Raw genomic sequence first — 22229 nt, forward strand, 5'->3', positions numbered from 1 at the left:
CAGTCAGTCATGAAATTCCCATCGCATACCCTGTTACCCTCCCACAAGCCTAATCTTAACCATAGTGTAAGGGTTTAGGTACGTGCTTTATGTTTACAGGTATTCGTCCGCGAAGCAGCACCGCTAACCACTGCACTTATTTATAGTACAAGGAAATTACATTAGTTAGCCATCTACTTACTAGCCCGCAGCTTCTTATTTGCACAAGTTATGAAAGGAATTCATATTTCACGTATTTAGTGCATGTGAAGTTTACAAAGTCCAATGTGGGTTCACTAATTTCATTCTCCAGAAAACCTGGCACACTCGATCGCTTATCTGCACCAATGAACTGTGTAATTTAACGTGTGTCTAAAGAGATTCAAATCAAATGTATGTTTTTATTGTATAATATTAACAATAAGAGCAGCTCTCTACTCAAAACGGTAACCTTGAGAAGCTGCCAGCATCGAACCCAGAAGCTCTTGATTGGAAGTCATCAGTTCTTAGCATTGCACCACGCAAGCTGTCTTATCAACTGCCTACTGTAACCTGCTTTCTTTTTTTTTCGTTTAAATTCTTGAATAAAAGCGCACTTGTTTTGTTATACTTGTACCTTTTGTGAAAGTGCTTATTTGATATTTGCACTTGAGGCTTCACACCTTATACACATGTCGTAAATGTAGGAAGGACGGTCCTTGGGTGTGTGTGGTAACTGTTAACATTTGAATCTGATGATTGTATATAGCGTGGAACTTACCTCTCTGTACTATTCTGTCCTCTGCATCTTCTGGAGTTCAAAAGAAACACCACCATACAGCAACATGTGGACACTGACCAAGATTAGGGGGAAAAAAAACAAACAAAAAAAAAAAAAATGCGGTCACTGACTACAACCACATGAAGGTATGCAAATGAATATAATGTTACATTAGTGCAACAACGTTTTCCGAAATGTACAATACAGGTCATAAAATGAATTATTCCAAATGTCATATATACCTACGACTCTCTCTTTTTTTTTTTTTTTTCAGTGCGGCTTTGACATCATGGATCAGAAGGTGCATACTAATTCAGTGTGAGCAGGAACACTCAAGAACAAAACTGAATAAAAAAAATTCACATCCACAATCATTCTGAGTCGAGCACACCACTCACATCCACGTCCACAGTTTTCCCAGTCTTGTTTGCGCAGAAGATCTGGCACTTTTCTCAAATAGAGGGTGTATAACAAAACAAGTTTGTTTGTTATACACCATCTTTATCTGAAAACCGCGTCGGTGTGAGAGCTTGAACATGAGTGAGAGAATAAAACTGAAGAAAAAAAAATGCTAACTGTGACAAGTACTATAAATTTACAGACGTAAATCAAGTGTATGTTTTTATTGTTAGTATCATACAATAAAAACAAAGTGCAGCTCACTATTCAAAATGGAAAATTTGTGAAGAAGCTGATATCGAAACCGTGACCTCTTAATTGGAAGGCAGCACTTCTTGGCATTGCACCACGCAAGCTGTCGTATCAACCGCCTACCATAACCTGCTTTCTTTTTTCTTCAGTTAAATTCTTGAATTAAAGTGCACTTGTTTTGTGATACTTGTATCTTTTTGTGAAAGTGTTAATTTCATATTAGTATTTCAGGCTTCACACAATATACATTTTTATGTCTACATTTTGTCAATTATTACTAAAACGTTTCTGTGTTAACAACGTTTTTACACAGATTGTTGTTGACATGGAACACACATGAAATGTACAGTATCTCACAAAAGTGAGTACACTCCTCACATTTTTGTAAATATTTTATTATACCTTTTCATGGGACAACACTGAAGATATGACACTTTGACACAATGTAAAGTAGTTCTTGTACAGCTTGTATAACGTTGTAAATTCGCAGTCCCCTCAAAGTAACTCAACACGCAGCTATTAATATCTAAACTGCTGGCAACAAAAGTGAGTACACCCCTAAGTGAAAAATGTCCAAATTGTGCCCAATTAGCCATTTTCCCTCCCCAGTGTAATGTAACTCATTAGTGTTACAAGGTCTCAGGTGTGAATGGGGAGCAGGTGTGTTAAATTTGGTGTTATCGCTCTCACACACTCTCATACTGGTCACTGAAAGTTCAACATGGCACCTCAGGGCAAAGAACTCTCGGAGGATCTGAAAAAAAGAATTGTTGCTCTACATAAAGATGGCCTAGGCTACAAAAAGATTGCCAACACCCTGAAACTGAGCTGCAGCATGGTGGCCAAGACCATACAGCGGTTTAACAGGACAGGTTCCACTCAGAACAGGCCTCGCCATGGTCAACCAAAAAAGTCGAGTGCTTGTGCCCAGTGTCATATCCAGAGGTTGACTTTTGAAAATAGACGTATGAGTGCTGCCAGCATTGCTGCAGAGGTTGAAGGGGTGGTGGTGGTGGTGGTGGTGGGGGGGGGGGTCAGCCTGTCAGTGCTCAGACCGTACGCCGCACACTGCATCAAACTGGTCTGCATGGTTGTCATCCCAGAAGGAAGCCTCTTCTAAAGATGATGCACAAGAAGCCCGCAAAAAGTTTGCTGAAGACAAGGAGACTAAGGACATGGATTACTGGAACCATGTCCTGTGGTCTGATGATACTAAGATAAACTTACTTGGTTCAGATGGTGTCAAGCGTGTGTGGCGGCAATCAGGTGAGGAGTACAAAGACAAGTGTGTCTTGCCTATAGTCAAGCATGGTGGTGGGAGTGTCATGGTTTGGAGCTGCATGAGTGCTGCCGGCACTGGAGAGCTACAGTTCATTGAGGGAACCATGAATGCCAACATGTACTGTGACATACTGAAGCAGAGCATGATCCCCTCCCTGGGCCGCAGGGCAGTATTCCAACATGATAACGACCCCAAACACACCACCAAGATGACCACTGCCTTGCTAAAGAAACTGAGGGTAAAGGTGCTGGGCTGGCCAAGCATGTCTCCAGACCTAAACCTTGTTGACCATCTGTAGGGGCATCCTCAAATGGAAGGTGGAGGAGCACAAGGTCTGTAACATCCACCAGCTCTGTGACATTGTCATGGAGGAGTGGAAGAGGATTCCAGTGGCAATCTGTGAAGCTCTAGTGAACTCCATGCCCAAGAGAGTTAAGGCAGTGCTGGAAGATAATGGTGGACACACAAAATATTGACACTTTGGGCACAATTTGGACATTTTACACTTAGGGGTGTACTCCCTTTTATTGCCAGCAGTTTAGATATTAATGGCTGTGTGTTGAGTTATTTTGAGGGGACAGCAAATTTACAACGTTATACAAGCTGTACACTGACTACATTGTATCAAAGTGTCATATCTTCAGTGTTGTCCCATGAAAAGATATAATAAAATATTTACAAAAATGTGAGGGGTGTACTCACTTTTGTGAGATACTGTATGTATTCCAAATGCTGATGTACTTTTTTACCCTATAAAGTTCCAGCACTTCACTCGAAGATAAACACTGAGCACTGAGAAACTTCTTTGCGAATTGAACTGGGGCGGTGGGATGGTATAGCAGCTGCTTGCTGCTTATCGACATATTTACAGGACAAAAGACGCTGACGGAGAGGTGAGAAAGGATTTAAGGTGGGCCGGATTTACGAGTTTTCTCGTAGGCTCTGGTAATTCTAGTGTTAAATAAATATTTATGCACACACATACTATGCTTTATAACGGGTGGAGAAAATCGTTCATGGAGGGCTGCAGTGGCTGCAGGTTTTTGTTCTGACCCAGTTGCTTAATAAGAAGCACTTATTGCTCAAGTAACACTTCTTCACTTTAGTTGTCTCGGTCATTAAGATTTTGAACCTTTATTGCTTATTTTAATCTTAAACAGCTGTATTCTTGGTTTTTAATTGCTCCTAATTAGCAATAACTTGCAAATGACAAATCATGCACTATTGGGTTTAATTAAATACTTAGAAGGAAAGTGAAGAGAAGTAAACAAAATCGGGAGTGGTCTCCCCTAGACTTCTCGTATACTCGGATATGGGGATGGATATTTGAGGAGTAAACCGCAAAATAATGATTATATTTTTATATTATATACATTAAAGAACCATCAGCTATTAATCAAATCAATAATATAGTGAACAATTATTATAAAAGTAAAGTTGAATAAATCAGACTTTTTTCATGAATAAAAAAAAAAACGAGTATGTATTCAGGTAAAGTATCACTTCCAGTTAGCAGGAATAGTCCAAAAGTTGATTGAAATCTAAGTTTTGTACCTAATACCTGTATGCAAAATTTAGTTGACCTAAGTAAAAGCAAACTCAAGTTATCGTGTTTATATATAATATATTGCATTCGTAGTCTGAGTCTCGACGACCTGAATTGTGTGGGTGGTTACCTACCAGGTAACGCTTGTGGTTGGTCTGCCATCTGCAAACATCTGCCACGGTGCCCTCTTTCAGTTGCGAGAAGCAGATCATGGAATGTTGTATAGTTTTACTGTCTTTGCTTTATTTGACTGTAAAAATATGCAACATCCATTATATAGTCATTTAGCCCGTTACAATAACGGGCGCTAGAACAGTAGTGCATAAACATTAGTAGGAACAGTCTATATTAAATGGCAAGGGACTTTGACCTCATTCATTTTTTTTTTTGTCGTATTTTTCTTTCTTTCAGCCTTTCTTTTGTTGATGTTTACTTGCTGAGCTGACCGTTCTTCGTGGGCTGCCGCCGTGTATTGTGTGTCTTTAATTTTCTGTGACAGTAATACTATCTTGTGCGTCTGCTGGCTTGTACGTCCGTAATATACCTTTAATTTTCTCTGGTGGTAATACAGGCGTGCACGTCGGTAATATGCCTTTAATCTCCTCTGACAGTAATACTGGTTGTATGTGGCTATAATATGAGTCACTGTATTGTGTACCTTTAATTTCCTCTCACAGTAATACTAGTTTGTATTTCCGTAAAACGCCTGTAACTTTCTCTGATAGTAATATCGCGCATCGCACCGTGCCCTGCGCATGCGCACTTCACCAGAAGACACACACGGACACCTGGACGCACACAGGGATTTTATTAAAGAGGATATATATCTCCATCCATCCATCCTCTTCCGCTTATCCGAGATTGGGTCGCGGGGGCAGCAGCTTGAGGAGAGATGCCCAGACTTTCCTCTCCCCGGCCACTTCTTCTAGCTCTTCGGGGGAATCCCGAGGCATTCCCAGGCCAGCCAGGAGAGACAGTCCCTCCAGCGTGTCCTGGGTCTTCCCTGGAACCTCCTCCCTTTTAGACGTGCCCGGAACACCACACCAGGGAGGCGTCCAGGAGGCATCCTGATCAGATGCCCGAGCCACCTCATCTGACTCCTCTCGATGCGGAGGAGCAGCGTCTCTACTTTGAGCCCCTCCCGGATGACTGAGCTTCTCACCCTATCTTTAAGGGAAAGCCCAGATACCCTGCGGAGGAAACTCATTTCAGTCGCGATCTCGTTCTTTCGGTCACTACCCATAGCTCATGACCATAGGTGAGGGAAGGAACATAGATCAACTAGTAAATTGAGAGCTTTGCCTTACGGCTCAGCTCCTTTTTCACCACGACAGAACGATGCAGAACTCACATCACTGCGGACGCCGCACCGATCCACCTGTCGATCTCCCGCTCCATTCTTCCCTCACTCGTGAACAAGACCGTGAGATACTTGAACTCCTCCACTTGGGGCAGGGTCTCGCTCCCAACCCGGAGCCCACCTCCGAGTCCCCAGGCTCTGCTTCCTCATTGGAAGGCATGTTAGTGGGATTGAGGAGGTCTTCGCCACCCCAAACCCCCCCCACTGACCCACAACATTCCGAGTCGAGGTCCGCAGCGCACCATCCCCACCATATACTGTACAGTGTTGACACTGCACTGCTTCCCCCTCCTGAGATGCCGGATGGTGGACCAGAATCTCCTCGAAGCCATCCGAAAGTCGTTCTCCATGGCCTCCCCCAAACTCCTCCCATGCCCGAGTTTTTCCCTCAGCAACCACTGAAGCCGCATTCCGCTTGGCCTGCCGGTACCTATCGGCTGCCTCCAGAGTCCCACAGGACAAAAGGGTCCTGTAGGACTCCTCCTTCAGCTTGACGGCATCCCTCACCGCCAGTGTCCACCAATGGGTTTGGGGATTGCCGCCACGACAGGCACCGACCACCTTATGGCCACAGCTCTGGTCAGTCGCCTTAACAATAGAGGCACGGAACCGGGCCCATTCGGACTCAATGTCCCCCACCACCCTCGGGACGTGGTCGAAGTTCTGCCGGAGGTGGGAGTTTGAAGCTACTTCTGACAGGGGACTCTGCCAGACGTTCCCAGCAGACCTTCACAACACGTTTGGGCCTACCAGGCCTGACCGGCATCCTCCCTCACCATCGAAGCCAACTCGCCACCAGGTGGTGATCAGTTGACAGCTCTGCCCCTCTCTTCACCCGAGTGTGCAAGACATGTGGCCGCAAGTCCGACAACATGACCACAAAGAATTTCCCCTTGGGATTAATAAAGTATCTATCTATCTATCTATCTATCTAAAGTCGATCATCGAACTGAGGCCTAGGGTGTCCTGGTGCCAAGTGCACATATGAACACCCTTATGCTTGAACATGGTGTTCGTTATGGACAATCTGTGACGAGCACAGAAGTCCAATAACAAAACACCGCTCAGGTTCAGATTGGGGGGGCCATTACTCCCAATCACGCCCTTCCAGATCTCACTGTCATTGCCCACGTGAGCATTGAAGTCTTCCAGCAGTACAAGGGAGTCCCCAGAAGGTTTGCCCTCTAGCACCTCCTCCAGGGACTCCAAAAAGGGTGGGTACTCCAAACTGCTGTTCGGCACATACACACAAACAACAGTCAAGACCCGTCCCCTCACCTGAAGGCAGAGAGAGGCTACCCTCTCGTCCACCGGGGTAAACCCCAATGAACAGGCTTCAAGTTGGGGAGCAATAAGTATGCCCACACCCGCTCGGCGCCTCTCACCGGGGGCAACTCCAGAGTGGTAGAGAGTCCAGCCCCTCTCAAGGAGATTGGTTCCAGAGGCCAAGTTGTGCATCGAGGTGGGCCCAACTGTATCTAGCCGGAACCTGTCGACCTCGCGCACTAGCTCAGACTCCTTCCCCTTCAGAGAGGTGACATTTCCACGTCCTAAGAGCCAGCTTCTGTATCCGAGGAATGGACTGCCAAGGTCCCCGCCTTCGGTCACCACCCAACTTGCACTGCACCCGACCTCCTTGGCCCCTCCCACAGGTGGTGAGCCCATAGGAAGGGGGACCCACGTTGCCTTTTCGGGCTGTGCCCGGCCGACCCCATGGGTGCAGACCCGGCCACCAGGCGCTCACCTTTGAGCCCCACCTCCAGGCCTGGCTCCAGAGGGGGGCCCCGGTGACCCACGTCCGGGCGAGGGAAAACGCTGTCCAAATTTTTTGTTCTTCATAGGAGGTTTTGTTGAACCACTCTTTGTCTCATCCCTCACCTAGGACCAGTTTGAGTAAAAGGTGTTAAAGTAGTAGGGATGGCTTGTGGAGACTGGTCAGTAGAAGAAGGTGGCAGTGGGAGGGAGAATCTATTAAAGAATTGGTTCTGGGTGTTAGCTTTGTCCACATTCCCTTCTAGCACCTGAGCTCTGGATTGCTGGAGTCCAGTAAGTATGCCCATTCCATTCCAGACCTCCTTCATGTTATTCTGTGCAAGTTTGTTTTCTATTTCACCTTTGTAAGCTGCCTTTCCTTCACTGAACTTTTTTCTTTTGCATTTGCTGAATGTCCTTCAGAACCTCTTTGTCACTGGATTTGAATGCTCTTCTCTTTTTCTCATTCAGGAGACCTTTTTGCTCCTTAGTAAATCCAGAGTGAGTCTTAAAAGAATCTTAAATGGTTTAGTATATTTGAAAAACCTACAGACCTGCTTGATGTTGTTATGTGTTAGTTTTGGAGTTATTTTTGTTGTTCCTAATGGATTTTATATTTTCAAACTAGCTGTGTAAGCTCGTGCTATAAAAAGCCCAGGATACTAGAAACAATTGAAATCCTCAGAAAAAAATTGAAATGCAGAGTCGGTGGTTTCGTGTTGCGGACGTGCTTGCCCTCCTTGTCATTATCAGCGGCTAAGCGAGATTCTCTCTCCTCTGAGGTTTTGTTTTGCCGATGTGCTCGCCTCGCTTGTATATTAGCAGCTAAGTGAGTTTGTCTTTCTTCAGCGGTTTCACTTTGCTGACAGAGTCGCTTTCTTTCAGCTTCATGCTGTAGCCTCGTACTTCTTTCTTCTTCCGACTCGTTAACTTGGAGCCGCCTTGCCAGCTCTTTCAGCTTCATGCTGTAGCCTCACATTTCCAGGCCGCACAGACAAAAAAACACACACTTCCGCGTGTTGATGTTTATATATAAGATGACTAGCAAATACCCGCGCTTCGCAGCGGCGAAGTACTGCTTTAAAATTTTAAATAATAAACTGAGGGAAAATGTACCAATACTTATTTGTTAAGGATCTCTTTGTATACCACGTTGTCAGTTCGCCCTTCCGGTTGTAATATGACCAAGCTATGCGCTGAGCTTACTCTTGAGCATGCAACATATAGTTGGCCATGTGAAAAGCAATCTTGCCTCAAATCAATGCAAACCTTTTGTAGGGTCTGTCCCTGAGACTTATTAATTGTCATTGTGAAGCAGAGCCTTACTGGAAATTGGAGGTGTTTGAATTGAAATGGGAGATCAGAGGGTATAACAGGGATGCAAGGAATAAAAACTCTCTCCCCTGAGCCACCGCCAGTAAAAATAGTTGCCTCAATTAGGTTCTTTTGCAGGCATGTGACCTAAAGTTTCGGTGGCTGTAAGTTTCTCAGTAACATTATTGGTGTATATATATATATATATATATATATATATATATATATATATATATATATATATATAGCTGTACCCGGCCATGCGTTGCTGTGGCCCAGTCTGGTTAAATGGAAAAGATATGCTTAATTTCACAATGCTTGTGGGTATACAATATTTTTTGTTGTTCCATTGTCTGTGCAGAATGTTAGACTGAATAATATTGTTAAGTTCGTAGACGTCTTTGTTTTTGGCCGCAAGAATAGCTCGTTCACTCAGCCAATCGTGATTCTTATAATTGGTTTGAATATTGGGAAATACTTTTTCAACCAATTCTTCTTTTGACGTCACTAAATTGCAGAAGTTATGAGGCAATGAAATTCGTCCTGAGGTCAGATCAACCGGCACCTTTCTGTTCCCAATTTCCAGATTTCTCCAACCCCGTTATTGACAGTTTGCATTATTTGATCGTAAATGCCTTTTTGCTGAAGCGTTAGCTTAGGAATATTTGATTGCACATAACGACAAAAGATCACCCGTGTTGTAATTTTGTTCACGACGCAATTCTAAATTGAACGAAGCAGCAGCAGATCGATTCGGTGATGGCATTCCCAATTGATTGAGAACTTTGTTCGCGATTTCTAAGCACAAATCTTCAATCATTATCAACACTTATTTGTAGATTTCTGCTGTGAAATCCATGTTTATATTTGAATTTTACTTGCGTATTCGACGGAAAATATCTTCAGCCATGTGCGATTTATATTTCTCCCATAACTGTGTTGGAGATGAAGGAGAGCAGGCGGTCAATATGATTGCAAACAATGCACGAATTTGATTTGGATGTGACGTGTTGCACGCGTCATTAATGTATACATCCCAGTGTCGGTCGTTCTCCAGTAAATTCAGAGCTTGACATGTACTTCGGAAAGTGGCATGTGTAACGCCATTGACAATTCTCAATTGCTGGAAAGACGTTGGACCGGGCACATTTACCAACAGCATGTGAACAAAGAAGCATTCATCTTGATTGGGATGCACGGTGTACAGTCTGCCTATCGTGGTTTCTTTGGATATGCCAGGTTGTCCGTTGACTCGCTCTCCTCGCTTGCGTTGTTCAAATGATTTTCTACTCGCATTCCATGTGTAATACGTAGGCACTTCCGAATACAGCAGTGTTTTCGCAAACACGTCATTTTGACATAACGTAAAGAAAGCAGTTAACGTTGTAGTCGGTGGATTCAGGGCTATTTATTGCACATTTGCAGCTGTGAAATAAACGCGTTGTCCATTTTCTAGATGTACTGCTATGTGAACAGCATCTGGACTTCGTTCATGTATGGGAAATGAAAGACTTCGCCATACAGTTTCATTGCTGCTTATGTATCTTCCAGCCTAATACTGTGCAATTTCATCGATATGTATGACCGCATTCCTATCACTTCTTTCTGGTTACACGCCAAAAACTGCCATGTCGCTGCCTTTATTCACGTACTTACAAATGTATTTGATCGAAACATTGAAACAGAATCATAAAATATTTAGTATAGCGTGTGTTGCTTTTACGTCCAGCAGATGGCGCTGTGCTTTAAAAAAAAAAAAAGCATGTTTTTACCTGTCACAGGTGTGACATCTATATAATATGTATATAAAAACACGCGCGTATTTGAATGCAACGTTGTGTCAAAATTTCAAAGCAATCGGTGAAGAACTTTCGGAGATTTAAGGTTTTGAACAAACGAACATTTACATTTTGTATATACTGTATATCACTTGGGTTAATACCTAAAGAAATACTCACAGCAAATGCAATTGAGAATACACCAGAATATGTATGATTTAATTGTTGCTGTGTGTCTTCATAAACTATGGGAGGTTTGTAAGGAAACAAAGCATAAAGGAAACGAAGCTGCTCTTCGGTGAGGTTGAATTTTTTATCAGCATTTAAACTGTCATAGACATGAATTACAGCACCATCATAATAGGTACACACCCAGTGAGTCACTCGTTCAGTAGCTGCAGAAGGTAATATTTGAATATGTTTTGCATTTTGTGGAATGGGCATTATAGGTATGTCAGGAGTCCACATTAGCAAAACCTTTTGAGGCTGGAAATTGTATGCGCAGCTAAAATTTCGTTGAATTTGCTCATGTGATCTGTTGATAAATAATCATTATTTACCAACTGATTCATTGCAAAATCTGACGGTGGTAAGATCACTCCTTCCATAACACTAAACACAAACACTAAGTAGACACTAACACTAAAAAACGGCAACACCGCCGGGAAGAACGCTAAATGAGATAAAGTAAAACTCTACTAAACTTCTTTATTATAACTGCTTTATTGTAGCAGGTGAGGGGATGCCGGCGCACGCTTGTTGTCGCCGCTCCTCCCTGTTAACAAAACGTTTCACAAAATTCGCTTTAATTCTGCACTTTCTTATGCTTGTTTTATTTCGTTTATTGTACGTATAGTTCGTGGATACAGCTGACTCGAATTGCTTGGATTTGGCTTAATATTTACAGATTTTATGGACTCCACTTTACTGGGAACAGCCGAGTCTGTGGATCACGGGACGAGACCTACGAACATTTCTTTGTACCTGGCAATCTAGCACCTCGGGATGATCTGTCTCCGTGATTATATTCGCTATGCTGATCTGCTCCCATTTCATCTTACAGTACTCTACGACCGGGAACTGATCTGATGTTCATACTAACGTGGCTTATGGCTTCGGGGCGATCACGCCTGAAATTACCAAGCATTACTGTTTATGGCTGTGTATTGGAACATCCAAATCCTGCTTCCTCGTCCTCCTGCTGTGCATTCTGCTGCTTGCTGTCGCCGCTCACGTACGCTACCACACGCGTCTGTCCTACCGGCTGCGTTGTGCTGTGCTGCTTCTACACTGCTATCAGCTAAGTATCACTCACTATTGTATCACTTTGAGTACTGAGAAAAGCGCTATATAAATGAAATGAATTATTATTATTTATTATTAAACACTAAAGTACAAAAACGAAGTAGAAAGTAACACTAAACCGCAACACCGCCGGGAACACCGGCACACCGCCTCTACTAAACACTAAGAAACACTAAAGGAACAAATACTAATCAGTAAGTACCGCGTCTAGTAAACAGTAAATCAGTAAAGGAGAAAGAACTAACAGCGTCAACTGTGGAGCTCAGCTCGGAGCGAAATGAAGTGAATGAAATGAGGTGAATGGGAGGGGAGATGATCACGTGACTCCCCCACCTGCCTTAACTCTCCATCTCTCCACAAACATAGTCTCTCGGATCCCAGCTCTCCTTTCGCACACCGCGTCTACTAAACACCAAGAAACACTAAGTAGAAACACTAAAGGAAAAAATACTATTCGGTAAGCACCGCGTCTACTAAACAGTAAATCAGTAAAGGAGAAAGGACAGCAAGACTGCGTCAGTTGCGGAGCTCAGCTCGGAGCGAAATGAAGTGAATGAAATGAGGTCAATGGGAGGGGAGATGATCACGTGACTCCAACACCCACCTTAACTCTCCGTCCTTCCACAAACACACAAACACAGCCACACGGATCCCAACTCTCCTTTATATGTATAGATTTCAGTGTGTTGTGCTTTTTTTTTCTGTCTGCTGTCTGGCCCTGTTTTCAGTTAAATGACTCCTATTTCTAGTTCTTCACATTTTCCTTTTTTTCTACTCCCATCCCTCTGTGTCTGTTTCACTCTCTGTAACTTGGCTCTCCCCATTTGGGTATATCCTATTCAGTAAAATCCCTTCTCTCTCCCTCTTCAGAATAAACCAAATATGTGACATTACTACACCTGTCTAGTGTAAGCAATTCCTGGCTTCACTGAGATTTTATTAAAGACATTTTCTAGTCTCTTAACCTAGCCACAGGGGATGCACAAACCAGTGTGTTTCTTCGCACTGGTCCCAAGCCTGGATAAATGGGGAGGGTTACGTCAGGAAGGGCATCAGGTGTAAAATTTTGCCAAATCAATATGCGGACAACAATATAAATTTCCATACTTGATCAGTCGAGCCCTGGTTTAACAACAGGGTTCTGGTGGAAATTGGGTTACTGTCGGCTGAAGAAGGAGAAGAGGGGGGAGACGTGTCTGGAGGCAGGAGGAAAAGAGGAAGGTAAAGAGGGTGGAAGTGAGGGTAAGAGCTTTGAATGTTGGCAGTATGACTGGTAAGGATAGAGAGTTAGCAGATATGATGGAGAGAATGAAGGTTGATATATTGTGCGTGCAAGAGACTAAATGGAAGGGGAGTAAGGCTAGGTGGATTGGAGGTGGATTCAAATTGTTCTATCATGGTGTGGATAGGAGCAGAAATGGAGTAGGAATTGTTCTGAAGGAACAGTATGTCAAGAGTGTTTGGGAGGTGAAAAGAGTGTCCGGCAGAGTAATGATTATGAAGCTGGAAATTGGAGTTGTGATAATGAATGCTGTTAGTGCATATGCACTGCAAGTTGGGTGTGCAATGGGTGAGAGAGAAGATTTTTGGCATGAGTTGGATGAAGTGATGAACAATGTACCCAAGGGACAGAAAGTGGTGATTGGAGCAGATTTCAATGGACATGTTAGTGAAGGGAACAGAGGGGATGAGGATGTGATGGGTAGATATGGTGTCAAGGAGAGGAATGAAGAAGGTCAAAGGATAGTGGATTTTGCCAAAAGGATGGACATGGCTGTGGTGAATATGTATTTTAAGTAGAGGGAGGAACATAGGGTGATGTACAAGAGTGGAGGAAGATGCACACAGGTAGATTACATCCTATGCAGAAGAGTCAATCTGAAGGAGATTGGAGACTGTAAAGTGGTGGCAAGGGAAAGTGTAGTTAAGCAGCATAGGATGGTGGTCAGTAGGATGAAGTTTGAGATCAAGAAGAGGAAGAGAGTGAAGGCAGAGCTAAGGATCAAATGGTGGAAGTTGAAAAAGGAAGACTGCAAGGCACTGGGTGGTAGTGAAGAATTACCAGACCGCTGGGAAACTACAGCAGATGTAGTAAGGGTGACAGCAAGCAGGGTGCTTAGCCTGACATCTGGACAGAGGAAGGAGGAAGAGGAAACCTGGTGGTGGAATGGGGTAAGTACAGGAGATAATGCAGAAGAATGGCAAAGAAGAAGTGGAATAGCCAAGAAGATGCAGAAAGTAGACAAGAGTACAATGAAATAAGGCAGAAGGTGAAGAGAGAGGTGGCGAAGGCTAAAGAAAAGGCATATGATGAGTTTGGACACTAAGCAGGGAGAAAAGGACCTGTACTGATTGGCTAGACAGAGGGACTGAGCTGAGAAAGATGTGCAGCAGGTTAGGGTAATAAAGGATAAAGATGGAATGTACTCACAAGCGAGGAGAGTGTGTTGAGCAGATGGAAAGAGTACTTTTAGAGGCTCATGAATGAAGAGAACAAGAGAGAGAAGAGGTTGGATGATGTAGAAATAGTGAATCAGGAAGTGCAACAGATTAGCAAGGAGGAAGTAAGGACAGCTTTGAAGAGGATGAAGAATGAAAAAGCCGTTGGTCCAGATGACATACCTGTGGAAGCATGGAGGTGTTTAGGAGAGATGACAGTGGAGTTTTTAACCAGATTGTTTAATGGAATCTTGGAAAGTGAGAGGATGCCTGAGGAGTGGAGAAGTGTACTGGTGTTGATATTTAAGAATAAGGGGGATGTGCAGGACTGTAGTAACTACAGGAGGATAAAATTGATGAGCCAGAGCAGGAAGTTATGAGAAAGAGTAGTGGAAGCTAGGTTAAGAAGTGAGGTGATGATTACTGAGCAGCAGTATGGTTTCATGCCAAGAAAGAGCACCACAGATGTTATGTTTGCTCTGAGGGTGTTGATGGAGAAGTATAGAGAAGGCCAGAAGGAGTTGCATTGCGTCTTTGTGGACCTGGAGAAAGCATAATACAGGGTGCCTCGAGAGGAGCTGTGGTATTGTATGAAGAAGTTGGTAGTGGCAGAGAAGTATGTAAGAGTTGTACAGGATATGTACGAGGGAAGTGTGACAGTGATGAGGTCTGCGGTAGAAGTGACAGATGCATTCAAGGTGGAGGTGGGATTACATCATGGATCAGCTCTGAGCCCTTTCTTATTTGCCATGGTAATGGACTGGTTGACAGACAAGATTAGATGGGTGTCCCTATGGACTATGATGTTTTCTGATGACATTGTGATCTGTAGCGATAGTAGGGAGCAGGTTGAGGAGACCCTGGAGAGGTGCAGATATGCCCTAGAGAGGAGAGGAATGAAGGTCAGTAGGAACAAGACAGAATACATGTGCGTAAATGAGAGGGAGGTCAGTGGAATGGTGAGGATGCAGGGAGTAGAGTTGGCAAAGGTGGATGAGTTTAAATACTTGGGATCAACAGTACAAAGTAACGAAGATTGTGGTAGAGAGGTGAAAAAGAGAGTGCAGGCAGGGTGGAATGGGTGGAGAAGAGTGTCAGGAGTGATTTGTGACAGACTGGTATCAGCAAGAGTGAGAGGGAAGGTTTACAGGACGGTAGTGAGACCAGCTATGTTATATGGGTTGGAGATGGTGGCACTGACCAGAAAGCAGGAGACAGAGCTGGAGATGGCAGAGTTAAAGATGCTGAGATTTACATTGGGTGTGACTAGGATGTACAGGATTAGAAATGAGGACATTAGAGGATCGGCTCTGGTTGGACGGTTGGTAGACAAAGTCAGAGAGGCGAGATTGCATTGGTTTGGACATGTGCATAAGAGAAGGTTTATGGATGTGGTGAGAGAGGACATGCAGGTGATGGGTGTAACAGAGCAAGATGTACAGGACAAAAAGATATGGAAGAAGATGATCCGCTGTGGCAACCCCTAACTGGAGCAGCCGAAAGAAGAAGTTATTTTCTAGTCTCTTCTTTCTAGTTTTACATGCTTGCCAATGTTTACATTTCTGTTTTATGCAACATCATTTAATTCTTTAACTCGCTTTCCCACAGTCCAAGAGGTATGAGTTGTGAGGAAAGATTGATGGAGCTGAATGTTTTCACTTAAAGCAAACAAAGATTCAGAGGTGATATGATTGAAGTGTTTAAAATTACGAAGGGAATTAGTAAAGTGAATCCCGGCTGTAATTTTAAAATGAGTTCAACAAGAACACGGGGATACAGATGGAAACTTGCCAAGGGTATATTTCTAACAAATGTTTTTTCTTCATTTTAAATACCATTGATACCAGGAATAAATTACCAAGTAATATGGTAGACAAAATGACTGAGTCAGGTTTTGAATGTGCTCAATGTTATTTTGGAGAAATTAGGTTAATAGGATTGGCAAGCTAATGGGCAAAATGAAGCACATAATTAGTATGCAGTACGCCCTGTGATAAATCAAGCAAGTGAGACAGATTAAGGGTTGGAGAGCCTCCCCATATACTGGTTGTTGTTTCTAGTAATCGGCATCAAGATCAAGGGTACAACAAAAAGTCCGACACATTTGACAAAAACTCAGGGGTCAGGGAGCTTTTTATATAGGGACAAATCAAAATTACGAAATGACGAAGAGGGATGGAGCTGCAGATGATGTCAGGATCGGAGGGACCGAACTGAAGTCATCAGGGTGGGACCTGAAGTGAGGCGATTCCCTGTGCTAGAACAGAGTGTTTTCTTCATCGTGCAGAAATGCGGTGGCAATCGGTATACTCATTGAGTTACAGACTCAGGCATGTTTATGTAGATGAAAAGGAGAGAAAAGCATTAATACTGTGATTCGGATCCCCATTCCTTGTAGTTACATCCACGATAGAGCCCGTTGACTGTCCCCTAATCTCGCGTGTGCGACAGCCCTTATCATAACACTTGGGCACGTAATGTTGCTGCCATTGGCTTGAACCATGAATTTCTTTGGTGTTGAACAATCGCCATGCTTGTGTTGTTTCAATTGTTCCATAAAACTGTATTTGGTGGTACTTCATTTTAGAGGTCAACATCCTAGGCACCCAATGTGCCCAGACTTTTTTCAGTTGTTCATGAGGAATGGATTCAACAGAACCAGACCTGAGCCCTATCTTGCCTGTTACCTCATGTCACTCTTTGATCCTCCAGCTATGGTGAAAATGTTTTTTTCTGTTGTCACTGTCGACAGCTGAGCAGAGTTTGGGACATCACCAAGGCGTGTCCTGCTATCGTGAAATTCTGCAGCTGATTTGACTGTTATATGAAGTGCACTGGTGGTAGGAAATTTTGACGAAGTGAGACTGAATCTCCAACAGTGTGTTGTTCTCTTGAATTAGAGACATTCAATGATATCATAATACTTGATATTACTGATTTTTGGAATCCATATTGAATTGAAACAAAACATCTGTACTATGAAAGACAAAAGCTTTAATCTCAAAATTAAACTGTGTTCACAGAAGCTAATTTTTGACCTCTTACAAAATCAGCATTGCAAAATGACATTTTCAGGTTGTAGGTCAAAACTATGTTATCGTCTGTTATAAATCGAAAGTAGAAATGGCTGTGCAACTGCATGGCGCAGATTATAAATTTAAGCCAGGTAACCTGCTGCTTGTGTCCATCACCACAATAAATTTGGCAGGGACCATACCATATTAAGGGAGCTGAGTGTAAATTACACTGTGGTTTAGCCTAATAATAGCAAAAGTAATCTGCTTTGCACATGTGGACTTTGAGGAATCCAGAATTATTACAGGGTCACCCATGCTGATGTCCAAGAAGCCCCTGGCTTGTTATTTGAGAACTTAACAACTGCCCCGTGAATAAGGAGATCTGACAAGTGGAACTGTCTGATAAGTAACTAGCCTGAATTGACAATGATCATTCCCTTCTATCTAGGGATTGTCACTAAACGTGCTGGCTTATCTGGCTCCCCAAATCTATTATGATGTCCAGAGTCTAGAGGGTATGATATATGTCAAATATATTTATCCCAAAGTGTGTATGTCTTTGTCAGAGTTTTATGTAATAATGTACTTTATATACCAAAGGTATTTGTGTATATTCTGTTGTGTTGATGTCTCAACATTTTTTGTTTCATGTTTTTATAGCTTTGATTATTGGACGTGAGATTTTTCCACCATCCACTTTGCACTCGAAATCTCTGCCTGTTGTGAAACTAACCAAGACGGGTAAAAGGCGCACTCAACAACAGATGAACGATACAAATTCACCTGCTTTGTCACTCTTACAAGAGCAGAAGAAAAAGTTTAAACAAAAATCTAATGACATTAATAAGCAGGGCAGTACTCCAAGAAAGAAGACACATTGCTGTACCGATTGTGGCAAACGCTTCTTCTGCAGCAGCCTGCTTGAGAAACACAGAAGAGTTCACACTGGAGAGAAGCCATATTGCTGTTCAGAATGTGGCAAACGCTTCTCACAAATCAGCCATCTTCAGACCCACAAAAGAATTCACACTGGAGAGAAGCCATATTGTTGTTCAGAATGTGGTAAACGATTTTCGCTAATGAGTTACCTTCGGAGTCATGCAAGAATTCACACTGGAGAGAAGCCATACTGCTGTACTGAATGTGGCCAACAATTTGGTTACAGTAGCAGTCTTCAAACACACTTAAGAACTCACAGTGGGGAGAAGCCATATTGCTGTACTGAATGTGGCAAGAAATTCTCACAAATAGGCAATCTTCAGGCTCACCAAACAATTCACACTGGCGAGAAGCCATATTGTTGTTCAGACTGTGGAAAATATTTTGCAAGAAAAATTAATCTTAAGAAACACAGAAGAATTCATACTGGAGAACGCCCATACTCCTGTTCTGAATGCGAAAAAAGATTCTGCAGCAGTAGCAGCCTTAAGAGACACACCAGAGTTCATAGTGGAGAGAAGCCATATAGCTGTGCAGAATGTGGAAAAGGATTCACCAGCAGTAGTAATCTTCAGCAACACACTAGAATTCACACTAAAGGCAAGCAACAAAAGCAGCAAAAGATAAAAGAAGAAAAAAAAGTTAAAATGGATATGTGCTGATTCTACCAAATGGAAATGGAATCAGTTGGTCATCTGGTTTATACACGCAGAGACATAACACAATTGCCAGATAACATCACTGGAAAATATGAAAAATATTAAACTTGCCAGTACCACAGATGTACTGTGACCACACTACAGACTGAATAACAGAAAATGAGGAGGAGATAGATACTTGAGGCATACCAATAGCAACCAACAGGAACCTAGATTTAATCATTAACTTTTTTAGGGCGGATGTTGACTTTTGTCGACAGGAGGGGTTGAGGGCAACAATCAGCTGTTAATAGTGACAAAACTCACTGTTACATCACAGGCATTCCCTCTCTGCTTGGAGGAATGTTAGACTCATTGACTCAGCATCTAATCCTTGCGTGTGCGTGTGTTATGAAATATAAACAAATGTAAACAAAGGCAAGATGGCATCGACATCTCACAAGGGAGCGAATCAAGTGCAGAAAAGAAAATACTCAGCAGGCAATGTTTTGCTCATTATTGCTGAGTCGGACTCTGATTTTTCAGAATCTGATTTTGTTGACAGTGAGCCAGAGATCGAGCAAGATAGTGAGGAACTGGCATCAGCTGATCAGACATCAGACGATGCCGCCCCAGCTGATCGGCTGCTAGCTGAGCACATTCGCGCAGCTGACACGCCTACGGCAAGGTTCGTGTGGGAGGAACCCAAACATTGATCCATGGGAGCCAAACTGGCTACCAGACTTCACAAGATAGCATGGCTTGCTGTTGGACACAACAGATTACCAGGAGCTGGACTACTTCAGGCTGCTCTCTCCTGATGCTGCTTTTCAGCTACTGTCAGAAGAGACACAGTTATGCAGAGCAATTTTCTGAATCGCGGTCTGCACTTGCACCGCATTCTCGTTTTTCAAAGTGGAAACCCACAACAAAAGACGAGATGAAGGGCTTTGTGGCATTACAAATAGAGATGGGACTAGACTGGTGATATAACTATAGGGAGCATTGGTCCAAACATGCTTTGTCCCCATGTGGCTTTGGACAGGTTATGCTGCGTGATGATTAGGTATGTGCTGCTGCAAAGCTTTATTCACTTCTGTGATAACCAGAAGCAAATCCCAAGGGGTGAGCCAGGCTATAACGCCATGTATAAAGTTCACCCTCTGCTTGACATTGTGGAACCAACATATAAACAGTTTTATCAGCCTGGCTGTGATCTGTCTGTGTATGAATCTATGATAAAATAAAAGGGATGCCTTTTTTTTCTGCCAGTATATGCCAGACAAACCCACAAAGTATGGCAAAAAGAATTTTGTACTGGCAGAAACAAACACTGGTTTCTGCCTGAAGGTAATTACATATATAGGAAAGTATTTATTTCAACGAGAGAACTGTCCCTTGACAAGTCAGGTTGTGCTGGAGCATTTTCGGGGCTATGAACATTTGGGTCATGTTATGTACATTTGGACAATTTTTATACATGCCCTGAATTGTTCATGGAGCTACAGAGCAGAGGAATTGGAGCTTGTGGCACAGTGAGGGTGAACAGGAGACACAGGCTTTCACAGTTGAAGCCAGACAGACTGAAGATGAAAAGAGGTGACAAAACGGTTTTCATGCAGGCGGAAAACGTGGTGGCAGTGGCATGGCATGATGTCAAACGGGTGGCTTGTCTCTCTACAGTACACACTAACAATATATGTGAGAAAGTGCAGCAACAGACAATTGAAAAGGAAATACCAGTGCAACATGTATTGTAAGCAGTGCAATGTGGCAAAGCATGCAATTTGCTGCTTTGAGCAGATCAGACTTTGCAGGACTTTGCTGTGTAACATGTATGTGATATGTATGTGAAATCATAGAGTATGCAGGTTCATGCAACATGCAAGACAGTAACATTTGTCAAAAGTAAATATTTTTTCACTGATTTTATAGGTTAAACCATTGCTTTGTGTTCTTTTTTTAAAAAAAGTTAGTTTTTTGGAAAAACATTCAGCCCTGGGAGAAAAGAAACAAAAAAAAAAAATTGCCCTTAAAGAATTAAAGAAAAACAGTAACAGCAGTGATCGTCAAAGTCTCAGTCCCAAGTGAATACTCAGAATGGAAAAGCAAATAAATAACCAAGTATCCAGAAATTCAATCTGATTTGAGCCAGATGGGGAATAAAACAACTAATGTTGTGGCAGTGGTGCTGAGATCAACAGGTCTTGCCGAAAAAAAAAAAAAGCAGTCCCACCTGGACTCCCACCCAATTACCATCACTCCATATGAACCACAGAAGGAAGCACTTTTAGGGACAATGCAAGTGCTATCGTAAACCTTGTCAGCAAATTTAAAAGAATAACAGTAACCGTGCAAAGGTTAGTTCACAACTTTAGAGTGAAGTTCACTCCTGTCCTGAAAGTAAGCATACCAAGCCATTGTTGAGAAATGAATGCAGAGAGAACATATGAAAACAGAACTAACCAAAAAAAGTATTTATTTATTTATATATACATATATATAGCAGCAAGCACGGGTCAACAATCTGTGAACTGCAGTTTCATCTTGAATTCTTCACAAGTACTCCAGTGTGTGGGGTAGGGGGGAATATGTCCAAATAAACCACCATCATCAGGCATGGACAAATTCTCTGCATTAATGAGAAGCTGAATGGCATCTTAAATAAATTAAGCGAAATGTGCTAAAAGAACAAAATGGCTGACCTCCTGTTACAGCAGTCTGACATACAGATGAGGAGAGGTGAACTGAAAATAGATCAGTGGCCTGCACACAAATGGCTGAACTCTCATGCATCCGGATACAACATGGCTGAAGTTTTATACACAGAACGATGCCACAAAGACTCATAACCTCTCTGCTGCATCAGGGACCTTATAAAAAAAATGTAACTTGTTTGTGCCGAAGAGACATTGGAACCACAGGGCATAAAGAATAATGGAGAGGCGCTGATGACTTGGGCCATAGTGACTTCAAAGGAACACAACATATGAGAGGTGATACCTATAGTACTATTTAGTTAGTTAGTGCTGTTTGTTATTCCATTAGTTAGTTTTTGATTTATTCTTGATAAGAGTTTTGAAGTATTAGTGAAGAAGACCTTTGTCTCCTTCCGCAGTGTCCTGTTCACAACTGCTTATATGTTAGACTATCTTAGCTCTGTTAAGATTCCTTTGCAGTTTGTTAATATATGTTCCGATATGTCATTTTGCATTAAATTTGTAACATAAAGAATCTATCATTCTCACTTAATCTAATGCTTAAGCTCATCCTGGCGGCACTGGGCACAAGGTGGGGAGCAGCAGCCCAGGACAAGTGCCAGTTGTGTCATTTTGAACCTGCGTTTTAAAATTTGCCTCCTAATGCAGTTTCAAAATAGGAGGAATGGAAGACTGAAAATACTTAAGAACTTGTAGTAATGAAGGCTTTATTAAAGACTTTAACATCTTCACTACATGAGAGGAGCTGC

General features: G+C 42.7%; 1 protein-coding gene across 2 annotated transcripts in view; it reads left to right on the forward strand.

Moving 5' to 3' along the window:
- Nucleotides 1-22007, forward strand: part of LOC114667633 (zinc finger protein 501-like) — a 28463-nt gene extending 6456 nt beyond the window's left edge. For both annotated transcript variants that reach the window (XM_028823008.2, XM_051926919.1), the window contains exon 3: nucleotides 17844-22007. In XM_028823008.2, the coding sequence (XP_028678841.2) occupies nucleotides 17844-18784 (941 nt within the window). In that variant the 3' untranslated portion in view covers nucleotides 18785-22007. The remainder of the gene's footprint in view (nucleotides 1-17843) is intronic.
- Nucleotides 22008-22229: the final 222 nt, after the last annotated feature.

The sequence above is a fragment of the Erpetoichthys calabaricus genome, chromosome 1, assembly GCF_900747795.2.
Source record: "Erpetoichthys calabaricus chromosome 1, fErpCal1.3, whole genome shotgun sequence".
Taxonomy (NCBI): domain Eukaryota; kingdom Metazoa; phylum Chordata; class Cladistia; order Polypteriformes; family Polypteridae; genus Erpetoichthys; species Erpetoichthys calabaricus.